The sequence below is a fragment of the Monomorium pharaonis genome, chromosome 3 (genome assembly GCF_013373865.1).
Source record: "Monomorium pharaonis isolate MP-MQ-018 chromosome 3, ASM1337386v2, whole genome shotgun sequence".
In the NCBI taxonomy this organism is placed as follows: Eukaryota; Metazoa; Arthropoda; class Insecta; order Hymenoptera; family Formicidae; genus Monomorium; species Monomorium pharaonis.
The window spans coordinates 8928375-8949660 of record NC_050469.1 but is presented as its reverse complement, the minus strand read 5'-3'; the positions used below and the strand labels follow the sequence as shown (position 1 = coordinate 8949660).

The following is a 21286-nucleotide window of genomic DNA, read 5'->3' as shown; positions in this document are numbered from 1 at the left end:
CTTTATTATTACACACACATATGGAATTTACATATATATGTAAATACATAAAACGTATATAATTTTCAGAGAATTTTGTTATCATTTTTATCGTAAAATATACTTTTAAAAAATTACATAACAATTAAACATTATTGGTGTATTTAATAATAGAATTTTTAACGTTTATTATGGTAATCTTTGACATGAAGTGCATATTGTTAGTAGATGGCATCAATATTTCTTGCGTCAAATTACATATTAATATGCAATAAAAACCACGGTAGTTGTTCATTCCTTTTTTGTTTTGAATCATAGCCTTTTGACACATGTCTCATTGAACGTATCACAATAAACACATGTATTTTATTTGCTCTATTGATAATAATAATTATTATTATTAAATTTAGATTAAACTTTTACAATTATTATAATTATTACACGTAAGTTCAAGGAATTTGTACAAATAATTGACATTAGCTGATCAACATTTGTATATTTTTCTAATTGAAAAACACACTACCTATATTTATATAATATTATAAAATTTTTTAATTTATATATTTTTATCGGATCAGATATATTGTATCACTTATGCGATAACTCGAGCGGTTTATTATATAATTTCTTACGAGATTCAGCATCATTGGGAATTCTTCATTGCGTATATGTCGGTCAGAGTGCTTTCACTCCCGAATTAAATGTAGGTCGTTAATGATGTAATTTTGAAATTGCCATCTAAAGCATCAATGTAATACATCGTACATACTATACATTAAAGTGGGATGCCTTAAACAACCCAATTCATTTTTTATATATGACAGAGAAAATAACAAAAATATTTCTTTTCTTATTCGATTTTTTAAAAATAAATAAATCTATAAATTTCCTTTTTACTTTTTTCGGCTTTCTGCTTTTCCTTTTTTCCTCTCTTTTTTTTTCTTCTTGCTGAAAATAAAATTAAAAGTCCTAGAAGCAAAAAAAAAAACGTTTTAATGAGTTTTAACGACCTCTCTTTTTACTCTTAATTTTGTTAATGAATACAAGCCTTCAAGAATTTTGTTAGTCAAGAAATTCATCCGGTGGCACTCGACAATCCTCGACGACCTTGGATTACTCAATATCCAACAGTGAAGTCGTTGACAAGTATCGATTGCGAATGATTTATCCCGAAGGACTATATTGACGAAAACATTTCATACATTAAAATAAATAAGCTAGATCAAGGCCATTTTTTTATAACACTCCGTCGAATCTTCAAATTTAGTAGTTTTACCAAATATTTTACAACGTTCTTTTCTTGGACACCAGTTTGTCATCGTCTTTAATTAGTCGGAATTTTTATTTGATATACAAATATTTCCTTTACTATATTTTGTTTGTACTCGTTTGTACGAATAGTTCTCGATCCATTTATTCGTATTTTAATTTCATTGATTCAGTGCTCTCCATCAATTTACAGAGCCGTTTTCTCTTAATTTATGTTCAAGTCCTGAAAGCCCAATTAAATAAATATCCCCATTTTCATCCCTGTTATTTTCTACGGTGAAAAACATTTACTGTTCAGATATAAAGCATAATATCCGCATTCTCTTTCACGATTTCTTACCAATTGGTGCAGTATTGATGAATATTGCTCGGCGACGACGGTCATAATTTCTCTACAATTACAGCTTCTATTTCACATACTTTTAGCAACCGTTTCTCTTTGCAAGCAATGCAATTTAATGAACTTTACTACGAGCTCAGTAACTCAACAGAAATTAAAATTTATTTACGCTTTGCAATCTTTGTTAAGAAAGCAAGAGGGTTCATAAGACGCAATAACAATAAATATTTAATTTGCATCATAAAATAAATTGTACATGGATTTTACTGAAATAATTAACTTTATCTTAAGAGATGCGAGATTGCTACCTTAAAACAATTTCATAAAAGTAAATAGCTCCCATTATCAATTTAACCGTAGAACGGATCGATTATACACTTAATAGGAGTCGATTGTACGTGCACGTGTATTGTGAGATATCGTCTGAGGATCGCGTAGTGTAAATAAATCTTAGTATGAAGGCAATGAGCACTGCGATTGGAAGGGTCAACATCGCAAACGCAACGTTTGTTCGGCAATTTATAGTTCGCATACCAAGGAGAGAGTGCAAAATAACTCGCACTGCTCACACAAAGCTACGGTACGTGGTATTTGTTAACCATGAGTAGTATAAATTACCTCGGAATGTTACGCAACACCTGCGATCTCTCCTTTCTCAGATACCGGCTACTGAGTGACCAAACGTGCTGGCCTGAAGTTCGATTTCTTAATCTGACCTCGAGAAGATGCGTGCTTTAAAAGCGCAGACCGGTCTCGCTTCGATCGTGCCCGCGTTTTCGATATTCTGCAAATGACCGGTAATTTGGATCGTGCTCTACTTACTAACCAATCATTAAATTATTAAATTCTTAGTACTGCTCTTATTAGCATGTTCGCACAGTATTGATTATTCTCTTAATTATCCAAATTATTTCTCTTAATTATCCAAATTAGTAAAAACAAAAAATTACAATAATATTTATATAAATTGCACACTAATTTGAAAAATTTCTCTATTTAACAATAAAAAACAATAAAAACTAATTACTGTTTTAAAAAAATTTGTTATCAAATTGCAAAAATTTCTTTAAATTTCTATTCGCGCGGTATCTGCAATACGAAAGGAAATAGATTATCTACCATCGACTGTAATCGTGATGAAGTTGCGGATAATGTTTCAGCGGCTTCTTGAAACGTAGGATTAATTTGTGGTTTCTCAAGAACATAAAATCATGCAGTGTGAGTATAGTCGATCACCTTTAATCATAGTAGTACGATAGAAGCCATTGAGTACCATTTATCGCACTCCAACTACCGGTAATTGTATAAATGATGCTTAACAGCTCATTGTTTCCCCCTTTACTAATTGTGAGTCGTTACACGCTTGTTACATAACTCGCGGTCAACTTACATCGTATCCTCGCGGACTCTTGGCTTTACTGCAAGCTATTACTTTGCATGGCAATTCAACGTGCTGAAAATAATATATTAATAATAAACGCCACTTTATGTTATATAGTTTTTACATTGCAAATTTTTTTAAGGCTAATAAAAATTTGGAAATTTTTTTGAAAATTAAGAAAATATCCGTAATAATAATTAGAAATTATGACAAATCTGGAACTTTTTCGAAGTTTTGCTTTTGTAGCTTTTATATTTCTTTATTTTCTCATAAGAGAAAATACATCTGTTCAATGATATCTGAAGCATCTGGTACAAAAAAACAAATAGAAAATTTTCCTTCAATAAATTTCATCCCATTCATAGTTTTATTTTGTCAATGATAAACCGATCATTCATCGAGTAGAATATAACCACTGGAATGAAAATTACATGACTTCTCTCGGTACGGAAAAACTAAAGCTAACTCATGATTAAAATTCGAGCAATTTCTCTTTATAACATACTCTGCCAATTATCTGTTAAGACGAAAAATAAAAGCGCGCTTAAGAAAAAAAATTTGTTAAAAGTCAATTACATTAACCGTATTATTTATACGTAACAATTTTTTTTAATTTTTTGTTATGTATCTTTCAATGCGTTGTTGACTGCGTTAACTTCTCAATATGTTGTAAATTTATTTGAAATTCATGCAAGCAGATTTCGACGTGACATTTACGACTCAGAGAAGGAGAGAGAGAGAGAGAGAGAGAGAGAGAGAGAGAGAGAGAGAGAGAGAGAGAGAGAGAGAGATTTGAAACGCGCCTGGAAGGTACACGGATAGCGTGTGTCTAACGATACACTAAACATTAGTATTTTAATCGGCGTGTTTTTAATCAGCTGCAGATCGATATCCGCGTTCTTCCGCGTTCTTACAAACAAGCGCGTTACGTCGCGGATGCGGTAACGTCGCCATAGCGATTTCGGATCCGCGCAGCATCCGCGCGATGCACGCGCGCGTGCAGTTTCTCTCGTCAATATTGCCGGCGCTACCGGCCTGCAAGTCTTCTTCCCTCCCCTCCCCGCCCCCGTGAGCGCGCAAGAGCGAAAATTCATCTCCCGACGAAGTGTAATCGCGATTTTGCAACTACTTACTTGCACTCGCCGTGCGCGCGAACACCGTGCAGATGCGGCTGCATGTTTGCGCGAGAAACTGTGCGTCGCGTCGCCGCTATATAGAAAGTTCACAGTTTGCGGAAAAAGCGGATATCGCGCCGCCCGATGCGGGAAAGCTTACTGCGATGCGCCGAGATAATTCTCTCCTTAACCCACTGCACTTAACGACTCCACATCGAAATTTCTATTGACTGTCCATGCGTGACATCGGATCGACACGCTCGTGCATCATTACTGGATCTTATTCGGAACTCTTTTCACACATATATTACGCGAAATTCTCGGCTCTTACGGACAAGGATTACCGAATAAGGACGCCTCCGCGGCCTCGTACAGCAGATTGCACGTATCTACTATTAGATACTATTAGAGCATAACGTGTGATTCTCTTAAACGTAAGATCAGTAACCGCAACGTAGCCTACATACCGATCTATCATTTATGCACTATGACTTTCCTCACGTAGCATATAGCGCAGATTCCTCAAAGACGAGATGGATAATGTTAATTATCTCAAAATGACAAAATTTGACGTTAAATGACACGTATGTAATTCGCGACGTTTTTTATGAAGGGATATTTTCAGGCAACTGGCATGCGGAGCAATTTACATAGCGTCACTTTCCAATTGCGCGTTGCTAAACACCGAGAATACCAAACCGAGAGAAAACATTATGTTTCGTTCTGATTTGATAAATTGCTGCCGACATATTTAATTTTATTTGGCGGAAAGATATTAAATTACATAAGAGCGGCAATAATATTTTTCACAAGATGAATAAATAAACGTAAGAAAAACTTCGGAATAAAATTGTTAATATTTAAGCAAAGCAAATATTATGAATACTGCATGAAATTTATTCACACGTCTTAGGTATATTACAACAAATCGCGATTGACTCGCAAGAAATATAAACTCTTTACCAAGCAATGGTCCCGAAAATAAAACTTTTGCGTAGCTGATTACTTGCATTTTCCTTCTTAGAAAACATTCGCTCTGCTTCCGTGCGTTTGCTTATTAAAATTCCCTTACATTCGGATTCACACGTCCAATAAGACTGTACTAGACTTTCCGGCATAATTTTGCACAATCTTACAATAATGTAAAAAAGAACTGAAGTTGCATGCACGCATTTCACGTGCACACTTGACATCGAACTCTTCCTCTAATACTTAACTGCTCTCGGAAACGATTCCTTTTGCTTGCCTATCATGCATGACGCGAATCATAGCATTTAAGCCAACATTTTCGAATAAAGGAGAGAAAGTACGATTGTAAAAACAGCTTTGTAAACACGGAATAGAATAGTTTTTGAAGCACATTTTATGACTCACGTGTTGCTGAAATGTTATCGGCAATAACTTGGTTTTACTTATTTTTACTGTATCTAAAAAAAATTTATTAAAAAAATATTATTTTTTAAGGTTTTATTATAAGCCAAATAAAATTTTAATGCTGATTTAGTATTAGCCGGACATGTAATAAACAATGTTATTTATAGCCGGATAATATCTTCATAAGAATTAGAAATTTTAGTTCGAAAGTTCTTGAAATGGCTTTTATTCGAGAGAAAACTATCTGAAATATCAATAAGTAACTCTTTAATGAGCACTATATTAACTTTTTTATGACTTTTTTACAAGTCTCAACAGGTAATCTAAGATTTGAAATACAGTATAGATTTTTTTAATTATCATTTAAAGTATCCCACACAAACAGGAAACTTCGCAGACAATGCAAAAAATTAAAAAAATGTTTGTGTTATACATTCTTGAACACACACAGGCATTGATATTCTATAAAAAACCTTACAAAATTGTATATAATACAATTGCCATTACGTTTTTTTAATTATAATTTTAGTTTTTAAAATATTTTGATTGAAAGTGAATTTGACAATTAAATTCCAGATAAGCCTAGTAGTCCGTGCGACATTTGCGATTAAAGTTCGCGTCACATAACATGATTTTTTTATGTACTTGACTACGTCACGCCACTACCGCGTCGCTTGATATATGCCATATAAATAATTAAATTAATTTTATATTTAATTGATCAAGTAGATATTGATTGTTTATTAAGAAAATTCTCGCAAATTTTACATGTTAACGTGTAGCAAGAATTTTTAATTAATTATAATAACAATTAATTATAATATTATCAAAAATATTTGTTTATGTCTAAATCGTATCATGGTCTGACGACTTTGAATTCTTTGCTAATGAATTTGATCAGCTCAATGAACAAGTAAAAATTAATTGACGTGTGTACATAAGATAGACTAAAATATGTAGATATACCCAGATCACACATTCCGTAAATTTATGAATCCGCCGTAATTTATGGATTCATGATATCGCATTCATGTTTAGCTGATTAAGTGAATCAATTGGAAGGCGGATTCGTCTGATTTCATAATTAACACGCCATTTTATATGATAGCATTAATGAAATCCGAAATATAAATAAACTCAATTTTATTCTGTTATATGTGCATAATACGAACAATTTGAATTTATTATTAGCAAGGAAGTAGTTTAGAAAAAAAAAATAGAATAAAAATTGATAGTTAGAGTATTATAATACGATTTATCGATGTTATCTAATATACCCAGGCAGATCTGAATATCTTAGAACGCCCTATAAACGTTCTTTGAATATCGTATGACTGAATTATGATAATAAATGAATCATTAAACGCTCTTCCGATTGTAGACAATATATATCAATACTACTGATATATGATTTATGAATTATAAAATACAAAACAGCCGACGACAAAAACCTTAAGTTATAAATCATTCAATTGTTCTAAGAAACTTTGATATTGCGTATAAGATCATTTGTAATATTTTAAATAATATACATAAGGACGGTACTAGAAAAACAAAGTCGCAATAAAAAAGAGGTAGAATATAACAGATATAGAAAAACAATTTTTTACATTAATATTATATCTGGTTTTAATGATTTTCTTAGAAACAATATTATTTAATGTGAGACGACGGATTTGTCTCAATATGAAAACAAGAAGAAAGGCAATAATACGAATATTGTTTCACTCAAGAGGGCGATAAAAATGGAATCGCGTATTTTATGGAAGACACAATCTTAATTGTAAAACCTTTCACATTTTTCTATAATGTAAAACCTTAACCTGATTATTTCGACCTTCGCTTTGATCCTGTTCAAGTATATCGCGAAATACAACCTCCGTTTTGAAGTCCGTCTAGTGATTAAAATGTTCAATCCGTCGAATTAATGTTCTTTACATCCGGTACAGCCGTATTCATTATACATCACAAATCATACAGATACTTTTATTGCAAATTTTTTTAATGTCTGCGTTAAGAAGATAAGAGATATAATAATTTCAAACTTAAGTAACGAATAGAAAATGTGCTTAGCGAAAAAGAATGTATCTGTTCTAAGTTAATTTGTTTTTAATATGTGGAGAAGAGATCAAATAAAAATACATTTTTTTTCGTATTTGTATTCATTTTGTATATTTTTATAATCTAGTCAGTTAAACGATTATGCGCATTATCAACGATGACAACCGGAAGAGAATCTTTCCAACGATATAATTTTCTGCATGCGTCATTGTCTCGAAAAGACACTTGATCGCCGATAACGAAAGTAAAAAAAACGTTGACAAGCATCATGAAACAGCAATCACAGCTTTAATTATTTGATTACTTGCGTCTTATCACAAAATATCAGTTTTTGCTGTCTTCTAAGAAACGCTTCTGTTTTTATTCTGCTGTTATTCGCTCGGTGACTTTATGCTAACCAACTTTTTGCCGATATGAGGAAGCAACCCAGGCAGCAATTCTAGAATCGAGTATGCAACTCGTTTTTGTTGCATGCAGGCCAAGGAAACTAATCTCATTTAAATTGATTTGTTATAAATTATGGTCTCTTTTCTTATTAATATTCGTTTCACGACATCTTGATTTAATGTAGTTATAATATCACAGCCATATGCCTCAGGATATTTTTTCTTTTCTTTTTTTATAAACATTAGAATAATCAATAACTAAATTTTAGATTGTTATGTTTATTAAGAATTACATACCATAAGCTAAATTTGTGAAAAAAAATGGAATACAAACTACAAATCAGATCGGGAAACGTTTAAAACTTTTTGGCGCTTTAAAAAATTTAAAGTATTTTAAGTTACGAATAATAATATATGTAAATATACATATCCACATTTAAAAAAAATTACAAAGAATGTGCCAGCACAAGATTGTATTTATTTGATGTTTGTGTAAAATTGCATAAGACTTTCAGATTTCTTACAAAATAGGAGAAAAGAAAGAGTTTTGCAATAGTAAATTTATAAATAAATTTATTAATTGTTCTTATTTTATTATATTAAATTTATAGAATATTTTATGAAAATGTAACGTAAATAAAATTAAATTAAATATATAATTATTATAAAATACGTAAAATTTCTTAAATGATATAATGCTGAAACAGCGGCTTGATTAGTATGCAAAATAATTGGAACTTCTACAAAACAAGTTAATAGAATAATTTTTGTATATATAAATTATAAATTTATGAATAAAAAATTTTAATAAAAAATTCATTTTTATTTTTGAAAAAGAAAAATAAGCTATCAAATAATGGGTGAAAAAGTGTTTAATTTACAAAAAATATAATTCAATTTCAAATAAATTAAGTATGAGCGTATATGTTTTAATTACACTTAGTCTTTTTCAATGTTCAGATAATGTAAAGAATAATATTGTATAATATAATCAATCAATAAATATTAAAATATAAATTTAAACTATAACATCTTAATAAATCAATTATGAATATCAAATAAGCACAAAAATATATAAAAATTATTTATAAACATAAACAAATTGTATAAATAATTATTTCATTGTTTTCTATTACAATTATTTTATTATTATTTAATAATTCTTGTCTTTTTTATTGCTTAGCATATAATAAGTTTTTTTTTACTTGTTATTTTGTTTATTTTCTCAAAACTAACATCAAACTAACATCATAGATATTAATTTTAAAATGTCAAACTTTAAATTTTTTAAATTTTAGATTTTTAAATTTTAGATATCTTCATAAAATTTTTATTTCATTATTAATCTACTTGCTCTCACACGTGTAGTAGAGCTAAATTCAAATATTTTTAAATTTTTAATTGCTCAAATATGGAAATATCGACCACGAATATTTCCGTTATGTGCCGGCCTCGTCTTTATGTCACTGTTATTAATGATTGCTCACCAAAAGATATGTGTGACGTAATAGTTGCTCATTTTAAGTAATTCTTCCACTTATTATCTCATAGTTTTGATTGCTTAACAATTACGTTGTATATAACACGTCACGAGAATGCGAAAACATTCGTGGTGTCGATTCGGAAAGTGCGTGCATTTATGCGTATCAAGAGAGTGGACCAGCATCTACTGGTAATGGATCACGAGCAGGGTCGGTTTCACTATATTTATACAATCTTTGGAGTCTAAACGTAATTATCATTCATTACGTACAAAAAATTGTAGATAATATTAAAATGTATGTCTGAATTTCTCTAGTCCTCCTTTATATAAGGATATGCCTGACATGAGTGCTCAATCATGTTATTAGTATAGAATCCAGCAATTTTCTTACAACATAAAAGTAAAAAGGGACGAGATTATATAGTATGTAAGTTTTAAGAATAAATATTATCTATGCTATATTACTCTATACAATGCAATTCTTTTCAAAACTATCGACGTTTTCTCCTCCCTCTCCCTGCCTCTCTCTCTCTCTCTCTCTCTTCCCCCGCCCTCTCTCTCTCTCTCTCTCTCTCTCTCTCTATCTCTTTCTCTCTTTCTCTCTTTCTCATTGTCATTTTCTACATTCCAATAATTTTATAATTTAAATTCTATTTTTAAGTTTAGGTGTCACGGACAAAACCGAAAAATAAACTGATTGGTTGGAAGATTTGATTAAGATTAAAGTGGAATAATTTGCAATCGTTTTTTTCTTGTTTGGCAATAAGATGATTGCCTTCTCGACGAATGCTTGGAGCCGGCCCTGGCCATGAGTGAAAGTGATCTTAAAATCGCCGAAGTGACCAGTCCCTTCGCGTCGTGTCCAACAGCGTGTGTTCGCACCGGTTATACTTCATGAATAATATTTGCATCATTTTGCAATAGCCGCGTACGAAACATTACGATGATGCGGTATATGTTCGGGCACAGCTGCGGTTTTGTAACCCTGACTGCATTCCATAGAATGGAATTGTCTCAATCAAATTGAACGTAAAACTGCACGAATTGCCAATCTTTTCGCAACGCACTAAAAATATGTGTGTGTTCTTTTCAACGCGCGAACACACAATCCCATAAATCTGCTGTTATTCTAGTAGTACAGACTATGAGAGTGGAAGGTCTGAAGACTTTAAGGTCAAAGTAATCTACAATCTAGGTGCTAAAAAAAAATATGAGGATGCTAAGTAAGTATGATATCCTTGTTGGCATAACGTGTTTAAGTCAATGATTTAACTGCCATTGATTTAACAAGAAACGGGATTGTTCTGTAAAATTTTTAATACACGAACAACAACTTGTGTAATTGCAAAACACAATTGCGCAAAACGATCGGCTCTATTTGCAGTTTCCGGCTGGTTTCTTATAGTATTGTAAGTGTATTTCTTAATCGTAGACAACATTTTTCATGAAATATAAGTCATTCAACGTCTTGGTCAACTATCACCATTCACCATAAACATCTAGTTCAATACGTAAAAACTTTCTTGATCAAATCGTCTTTACCCTATTTAACTACCATTGACCATCAATTTCTTATGTTCGATCAAAATTGTAGTGTTATTTCTTTTAAGAATAATAGACTTATAGTTAATCAGACTGGCAATGATTTATTGAAATTCTATAATGTTTCAGCTCTTTATTTGGACTTTTATCAAGTAATTGTTATTTCTTTTCTACAATATTTTATTTTCAATTTTATATTTCTTAAAACATTAATCTTCTTGAAAGTGTTTACATGACTGTTCATTACATGATTATTCATTTTCAGTATCAACAGACGACAATGACTTGCTATTTTTGGACAGATTGTCTTTTATTGTCTACGGCATGTTCGGGTAACTTTCGTCACTCTCTTTTAGATTATTTAACCTTGTAATGGAAAACGTTGAACGAACGCGCACCACACAGTTTATTATAATCGTTGGGGGTATTGTCGTCACAACTTCGTCAAATGCGTCATTAGAAACGATACAAAATGCTATTTGCTTGCACGGGAATTTCCATCATATTATCATTGAGCTCTAAGGACGTGAGATTATTTTATCCATTATAAATCTTGTGAATTAGCACAAAAAAATATTGATATCTTAAAATTCTTAGTTTTCCCAGATTCTATGGAATTTGAATTATATGTTTGTGCAAGAACCTGATTTATTTGGCCTCTAAAGATCTGAATCTCAATCGCATATGACCTCGTATATAGATATTTTTTATTGTCGCAATATGCCGATTATGCATTCCACTTTGGCTTAAACATCATGTTTGAAAATCAATTAATACAGTTCAAGCTCAAACTAATTTGCATTGTAATTTGCAAAAAAAAAAAACATATATGAATTATGAAAATCTAAGAGTTGTACTTGGACTCGAGTTGTATTTAGGACACTAGACAAACTAAAACCACTCGATCTTGACCGTGTGAGTAATTCTCGACCTTTAATCTTTCGTCATCAGATTTAATTCAAACCTTCGTGACTTTTCGAGTGAGTACAACGTCCTGACGAAATTGCCGACCTTGGCTTGCCATATAATCGACGATAGAGATATCGTGTTTCATGTGAAAAGCCTATCAATATGAGAAAGCATATTCATGTGAAAGGAATTAGAAAGCTGAAATAAGATTAAACATAATTTTTGTCTAACAAAAATTTCTATAATTATTAGATCGCATTCCACTAATATAAGTAATAGAGAAATGTACATATAGAAAATTAACTCGCGTTTGAACAAAATCTTAATGTTTCAAGGTCAATGTTAATTAGCAATCACCTAAGATTTATAGAGCTCCAAAATTAATCTAACTTAATTGTAGTCTCGTGATAGATGGTTCTTCGTAAGATGTTCTACTGAATGTAGTCAAATAACTCAGTCACATTATTTCATTGGATATTTAGTAATGTATGATATGTGTATTATCGTATTATCATTACCATATAGAAAGAAAATAGTACAATAAAGATCTTTTTGCAAATGTTTATAAAATATTATACACCTAAAACAACATAAATAATATTGCACTTGTAAAAAAGCAGTGTAGAAAACATCTCATACATCAATCTAAGGAACTTGCTATTGCTCTTTTAACGAGTTGAATGCTGCATCACTCGTATGTGGGTAACGGATAAATTACCGCAGGGGTCCGGTCACCTAGATATGAGTAATAGCTTTCTTTATGTAATTAGCAAAATATTGCAAACAGTAAAGTAATTATTTTTTTAATCTTAATAGTTGACTCTAATAAAAGTTTTTCAGAAATTAAATTTTAAATTTTATTTAATCCAATATAGTATAAGATGTAAAATAAATTTATTTACTTATTGCATATAGGTATATTTGTTCAATAAAATGCAATTTTATGTATATATATATATATATATATATATATATATATACACACATATAACATTGCATTTTATTGCACAAAAAAATATATATCTATATATATAAATGACTATTTCAAATCTTGTAATAACGCATTTCCGATGTATAAAAAAATAAAACCAGTTACTTGCACAATTAAAAGTTTATATCCTTGATCTTATTTCTGTCTGAATGACCACATGTAATTCTATTATTAACGTAGAATAGATTGTTCACACATTCATTACTATTCTTATTTTATATAATCTTATATTCAATGGCTTAATTCAACCTACCGACCTTCTAGAAGTTATACTGAAACTTTCGTTACGAAGATTGATGTAATTTGCTGATGTAAGTGTGTTAATGACTTCCGCCATACAGCGGAAAATAGCGCGATTTTCTATAATAATGAAGCCATGACCCATCACAATCTAAGTTTGAACTTGATATTCACATTACTTTTTCACTTTCTCGCATGCCAGATATAAATATACTAAGATCTCTAAGATTTCTTAAGTAGATAGCTAATGCACATTTATCTAAAACAAGCAGAAAATAATTTTAAATAATCTGTTTTTTTAAACAGAATAAACTCAATTTTTTTCAACAAGATACCATTTCGTATCACGATTTTAATCTAATTGCCAGTATTAAGTATCTGGTTTATCAATTTACTCGTTTACAATTTGCTTGGCGAAACTTTATTCACAATATTCACTCATTCATAATGCATTCTTTTTAAATCAGCTTAATGGTTCAAAACCACTTTCGAGATATCAAAGGTATGCAGAATATCTTTATCGTACGAAATCGATTATTCTAACACGTTAGAGTGAAAACGAATAGAATAAAGTGTATAGAACATGATGTCAAATACTACATATGCGTGTGACCTATAAAAAGAAATGGAGAAGGATGACACCACGCGTTTCTTTACGCGACACAACGCGGGCAAGCACGCGATGCGGTAATGTGATACGTACTGCCTGCTTGCAATCGCCAATCTGTATATCATAGCTCTACTTAATGGCCCCGACGCATTGCAGGACGAGAGTATTAGAAAGTTGATAATCGCAACGGCCGCGCGGATCTATGAATGTGGCATAGTAATGTCAATGCGCTCCGTTACGGTGCATGACGATAATAGATAAATGATTTGCGAGGTGCTCACAACGGTGCATTGAACGATTTATCATGGTTCTTCAATCAAAGACTTATTCACCTTTCGTCTTCGAACAGTACAGTACGCTCGAAAAGTCATGCAATTTTAACACTGATGTTTCGGCGGCGAGCATTATGTCTCTTTGATCACTCGATATTATGAGTTAATGGATAGCTATTACGAAGATTTCACAGGCAAGATACTGCCGATTTCATCTATTAAAAAATCATCAATGATACGCAACCGGTTATTCTTCTCTTTCTAAATCTTTTTTTACTTGTCTTTTCTTAATCGGTCTAACTATCACTTGTATAAAATGATTACATAATTCGAGTACAATGTCCTAATAAAGATTTATACAATTTAATTCACTTAATTTCAAGTTTAGTAGAGATATCATATAGAAAAGTGATTGATATTTGGCTAATTAAATAATTATAATAAAATAATTATCATTAGTTTTATTTTTATAGTTATTAGTGCTGTAGTATTAATAATAATAACCTTATGTTTATAGTTCTATCCACTATGAAAAGATTTTACTACAAATTATGATAATTTTATTAATATAATATAATAAATAATAGCATAATACAAACATATTAAGACATTGATGGTAAAAATAAAATAAATATTTTTATGTAGTTAAATGCAATCACGATTATAGTGAATATGTAACTATTATTTTAATATTTGTTATTATTTATATATAATATTATATATAGTAATAACAACTAATGGCTGTAATTTTTATAGAGACAACTATAAATATAGCATTGAAAATGGTATTTAAATAGTAGTTATAATAATTGTAATTATTTTTAAAAGTAATTATTTTTATTTCTCAATACACGACTTTATTATTATTTCTAAAATATTAAAATTTTTTATGAGAGTAATCTTTCCTGGTAGCAGAGAAAATCATATACGAAAAAAGAATTTAAAAAAGATTTTGAAAATAGTAATAAACATACAATAGTAATAAACATACAATAGTATAAACATTGAATTACATAAGAGTGTACATATCTCACGTGATGCAAAGCGCGAGTGAAAATCGTGCTACACTTGCCGTTCATATCGTGCACGGCGAAAATAAGACTAACAGAAACTCATATTTCCTTGCGGAACCTAACGGTATTGCGGAATGAACGATATACCAGATACAGGTACAAGATGAGGATGCTTGAAAGAGATGCGTTAGAAGAGAAAGAGCATCGAAAAGACATAAAAGTAATTTCTTTTTTCCACTTTTCAAGTTTTTAAAAATTATCTTAATAGAAAGAATCATATTTATACAAGATTTAAAGTACGGTTTAAAATAAATTTATAACTATCCGAAATAAGAAATTAAATATAAAAATGTACAAAGATATTTATTATAAGCCTTTCTATTTACTAGCTTCAAAAATTTCAACGAATAAAATATTGCTGGAGAGTTTAACGATGGATAACGCAGCGTTTTACACTCCTTTATTTTTCTTTCATAGTCAGAATAAAATTATATCGAAGATTTTTTTCTTTAACAGATATTTCTATATGTTAATATTATGTAATGTGATGTATTGTGCGGTATTATTTTATATGTACATACATATGTGTGATATGTACGTATAAAATATATATATATATATGCATACATAAACACACATATGATATGTAAGTAATTATATTATTATATATTATCGTGTACAACACACTTAAGTCATTTCACCAAGATCATAGTAAAGAAAATTCAGTGTTTGTGGTTTCTTAAAATGGCAAACTACAAAAACGTGTTAGAATAAGCTAATGGGTGATAGTAAAGCTAATCTAAGTGATGCGTATATAACTGTGCTGTGCAACCTGTCCTCTATCACTTGTGTTCTACTAACCTACTGCACTTCGGCCTCCATTATGCTGTACATAGTATTTAACATAGTGACATGTATTACTACATATTTCGTTACTATCACCTTTCTTAAAGAATTATGTGACAATGAGTTGTGCGATAACTTGTGCATCGATTTTTCTTTGCAGAAACAAGAATTAATAAGAATCAATTTGAGATTTAATCTGACAGAAAATAACAGAAAATAAATCTGTATTATATGAATCTGTATATTTATCGAGATATTCAGTCGTTAATCTCTCTAGTCTCGGTTATTACAACTTTTACATTTAGTTTTAACGCAGTTTTTATCGATTTTAATCTTGTAATAAGTTTGTGATTAGCTATGTGCCGTATTATTCTTCTGTCTTGCATTAATTGAAAAATCTATAACATTATTTAGAAGCATTATTTTTTATGTTTGAAGAGATTTCTAAAAATTACACATTGTTCCAAGCAGAACCTATGCGAAATAATGAATGCACTCTAAGCTAATGTTCAATGTTATCTGATCTAATAACAGTGTTGTATTAACTAATAACAGTATTAATTCTTAATTGCCGTGCAATTACTACTTTCGTTAAAATATTGAAATTTAATTAGCAATATTATCGACACGCTTCTAATAATTAATCTTTTTATTTGTTGATATTTAATATTTCTTGCCATTATAATTTCTAAAAAATATGAAATGTAATCTTCTGAAATGTAATTTTCTGAAAAATAAGTATTTATAATAGAATTATATCGTCTCATGTTTTACGAAAGCAAAAGTGAAATGATAAAAGAAAGTAATAATAAAATTAGAATTTAATAAATTCGAAATATTTCAGAAAGCGGTATTATATTATGCATCTCTTTGTTAAATTAATAGGCTACGAGAAAAAAAGATATCTAATTAAATTTTTATGAAGAAAAAGTAAATGCATTATAAGTACAATTGAAGAGGGCTACCTTATAAATTTTCTAAGTTTTTGTTAAAGTAAGCGGCAATAATTCAAAGATATTGCGCATCCAACAGCATTTTGAAATTTGATTGCAGTGATTGCACGTAGCTTACAATGTAGCAATCATTAATCAGATGAGATCTATGATACAAGATGATTCAGACTATTTCTTAACTAATTAATTTTTTTCTAATTTATAAAACAGATTTATTTGTAAAACAATATGCCGCTTTCAAAGTGTTTTATATTGTGTTATTTATTTTGTAATTAAAGAAATATTTTTTAACATTAATTAAGCAAACATATTCACAAACTTTTTCCTGGAAGAAAGTTGGACTTTAAAATAAATACTTGTTAAAACGGAAATACATTGCGTGCAATAGAAACATCAACAAAAAATAAATTAATATCGAGAAGAAATGCGACAAGCTTAAAAAATTTAATGAGATTATCCGCAAAAAGATCAAATAGTATATCAGACACGTTTTATTAGTGCGCTTTTACAAAGATTGAACATGAAACGTGGTAAGAGCTATCGCGACCTTAATCGGACTGCGCTGTATAACACAAATTAGTACGAATCTAACGATCAACAACTAACTCTCTCTCTAGTTTAGTTTGTCAAGATAACAAGAATATTTCGACTACCACGTAACAAGAATTGGCTGGTCGACCTTGTACGCAACTTTAATTATGCACGCTCTTTAAATGTGGTGAGAGTTGCGGTTTGATATCGCGGCTCTCACTTTGATACCTGTTATTCGTGAACGATAATCGTCAATATAAGGTGATCATATTGCTCTTCAGCAGAAATACTACACTAAGGAGAAAAACACATTGTTTCGACACTAAAGCACACATGTTAATAAATTTACATTAAGAAAGTTAACCTTTTAAAAATTTAAACATAAAAAATGTTTAATTAAAATTTTTTATTTATATAATATTTAATAAAATATATAGATAACAATGCCATATGTCAGGAAAACGCAACTAAATCTTTTTGATAAGTTAAATGTAAAAATTAAAATTATGCTGTTGCCCGGAGCAACAAATGTAGAACTACTTTTATAATATATAATAATATATAATATAATAAATATCTTAAACTTGCAATAATTATGTATTTGTAATATATTTATAATTATTGTAAGTTTTTACAAGATTATATTATGTACTTTTTATTTTCACTACGGATAAAATTTAAATATTGCGATTTGAATTAAAAAGCTTTAATTATAAACCAAGTTTGACCAGTCATACGTGTGTGTGCGTGTGTGTGTGTGTGTTTTATTAAATTTTAACTAGACTTTGAGTTAATTCAAATCTTTGCATGTGTTATTAATATTACTAAATATTACTAAAATTATTAATGTTACTAAAATGTTAAATATCAAAAAAATAAAATATTAAAAAAATTTTACTTATTAATAATAATGTTCATTAGAAGTTTAATTTACTAAATAGGAGGAAAATTTCTAAATAAATTGTATGTTGTTATAGTGAAATCAAAACCCAACACATACTTTTAGTATAGTTATTAAAAATTTTGTATAAATTATCATAAAAAGAATATTAAAAATATATTAAATACTTAATAATATTATACATTATTATATTATAGAGAATAAATTCAAATACTTTCGAATCACCCGGTACGTACTTCAATATATATAGTTCTCGCCGTGAAGAAACTGTTTGTCATATACCTACACCATACACCTTTGACGATTAAAAGTGACTTGCGTATTCAAGCGATACATTATTAACAGAATACCTCATAGAGATCAATTAACGTTAAATCGACTACCTTTTCAGATAATGACTAATTAAGGAAAGTGTCGAGTGAACAATAGCAATTTACTACTCATGTTGTAACAATGTTCCGGTCTGGTTGCTGGCACGAGTTCGCAAGCATCTAACAACGTATTATCATTAGTCGCGGCAGAAAATTGCAGTTAAGAATCACGGTTTAGAACGGATTAATCGGATTACGCAAGGGTAAATCTTGTCGTTACTTAACATTTACGTTTCAAGATTAAGTTCAAAGAATTGATATTTCATATGTTTTATAAGCAATATGTAATAAAAGAAAAAATGACGTCTAATATATCAAGATAGAAATAGAAGAACTTGAAATTTCTGAGCGCAATGAGTGTCTGCTTCAAAATGTAAAATTTATGAAAGCAGTTTATTTTATTTAATTAAAAGCTAAATAAATACTCACCATGCCTGAGCTTTCCCTTTTTGGTGATTAGCAAGGATAGCGGCCTTGGCACTTTTTCGGTACAAATATTGTCACTGTTGTCATTTGTTACACCGAAAAGGGCGTTTCTGCCGACTTTCATGTACTGTCTACCCATCGCCTTCGGGGACCTTGTCCCGAATAAAGATGCAATGAACTTCATCTTCTGTTCTTCGATTTATTCACCTTGTAAAGAAAAAGGATCTCGAAGTCGTTGATCAGTAACACAATCGATTTCACTCAATATAATGCTAATAAAACACTAATTGATCCAAATCAATCACATTACTTTAGTCGAACGTTTTTTTTCTAAACAATGTTTGTAAAAAGAACTCTTTGTTTCAATCGCACTTATATTCGGACTGGAGATCTTCGATAGTTTTCGAATGATCAATTTCCAAACTTGTTAAACAAGACCGTCGCCGTCGATCGTCAACCGAACGAAAGTGTAATAGAAAAAGATTAAATAATCCATTAGAAATAAGTAACTAATTACTACAGGCTTTTTGATGGTGAGCACGTTGACCCAAAACGAGAGTTGCGTGTACAGGAGGTCATCATCAGCATCGTTATTATCATCATCATCATCATCATCATCGTTATAATCATCATCTACCGTCACTGCACTGAGCATTGTTCTCGCGATGAGCACGCATCTGCATCATTATTATCGTCATTGTTATCATCACTACTGTCTCGTCCTCGTGTCCCCCGTCGCGGTCGTGTCGATAGTACGGTTTCGACAGGTACCGCGCCACGTGTTCCTTACGTTCGTCTTACTGCACTTTCACACCTGGTCCAGGTAAGACTCACGTTCCCCACAGCTTCACTTTCACTCGCCGTCGGATCGCCGTTGGTCCTACATTCATGGCTTTTGCCTGAAATGCAAAACCAAATCGTAATTACAAGGGGAAAGGAGAAGGTGAACGAGTAACTGGCTTGGCCGATCACAAGGAAAAAATACTAAAAAGCAAACCGGTGACGCGTCGTGCAACTGTTGTCATTGGACACGCGTTACGCAAATATAAAGTATGCGTTTATGTGAAAATGATTTTCGGCGCGACGCACGCGTCAATATAAAAGGTTACACAGATACAAAAATCACCGATTTTATATTTTTGTAATTATAATAACTTCTAACTTTTGTTTAGTAGTAATGACATAAAGGTCCCATAGTTATCATGAGTAGCAAAATTGAAGTTAACTCTTCATCATTAATTATATTTTAAACTTTTTCCTACATTGTATCTCATATTTTATTAAGCAGATTTTATACTTTATATTTTATATTATACAGATTTTATATTTTATATATGGACTCCTGCCGTGAAGGACGCCTTGTAAATCTGTCTCCGTTCTGAGAAATAAAGTTAGTGTTTGAACGAAATCTCGTCTAACTTTCTTTTCGCGAGTGAGTGCGAGTGTGGAAGTGATAAAGAGCGTCTCGACGTAACAATATTTTAAATTTTAAGAATATATAATTTTAACACATACTTATACATTTCTCATGTAAATATTAAATAATGTCAAGGTTTAAACAATAATTTTAGACTCTTGTCAGATAACAATGAGATAAAATCAATAAGAAGTAAGTGAATATTAATTGATAACAGAAGGAAGTTTAATCTGCTTAATCGGTTGCAAACCTATGTATAAAAAAATAAAGCGGTAATAACAAAGATTGTAGATCGCAACAAACTATGCGAGAAGACACGCAAATAAAGTAAAATCAAAAAAAGAAGCGAAATAATTACTTTGACCATGATAATTTACAAAACATATATATTTAGATGCAAATATGTTTGATACGCGATTAATTTGAATACTAATCGTGCGAACGTAACCATTCTTATAAAGACCTTATCTATAATCAATAATACTCTCAATACCAAGAAATAAAGATAATGTTATTGATATTATACAATTAATATTAATGGATTGACGTAGAATATTAATAATATCTAATTTTTTTATAATATCTGATTTTCTCGAGTTTCAGGATCATTATGTGATAAGGATATTGACAATGATGATTAATGATTATGTGAAGAAGACTATTTTTGTTAGTCGTGTACTTCCATAATTATGTCGCAGCAATAATTTTAAAGGAAGAAAAAGAATTATGGACTAGATGTGAGATTATCGAATTTACGATATTTCGTATTCTTTATGTTGAATTTTGGGAATAATCGTTTAAGTTTCTTTGTATACTGTTTAGACATTATAACATGAGCACTGATCATGAATGTTTATCATGTCGTCACAAAAGATG

General features: G+C 30.4%; 1 protein-coding gene across 2 annotated transcripts in view; it reads right to left on the bottom strand.

Moving 5' to 3' along the window:
• LOC105833520 (scavenger receptor class B member 1) overlaps window positions 1–21286 on the bottom strand; it is a 39370-nt gene that overhangs the window by 6978 nt on the left and 11106 nt on the right. Inside the window, exons 2-3 of one of the 2 annotated variants that reach the window (XM_012675313.3) lie at window positions 19511–19892; window positions 18997–19200 (exon numbers count right to left, since the gene is read on the bottom strand). In XM_012675313.3, coding sequence (XP_012530767.1) covers window positions 18997–19177 — 181 coding nt within the window. In that variant the 5' untranslated portion in view covers window positions 19178–19200; window positions 19511–19892. Of the gene's footprint in view, window positions 1–18996; window positions 19893–21286 lie in introns of both variants that reach the window. The other variant, XM_012675314.3, reaches the window with a different exon arrangement.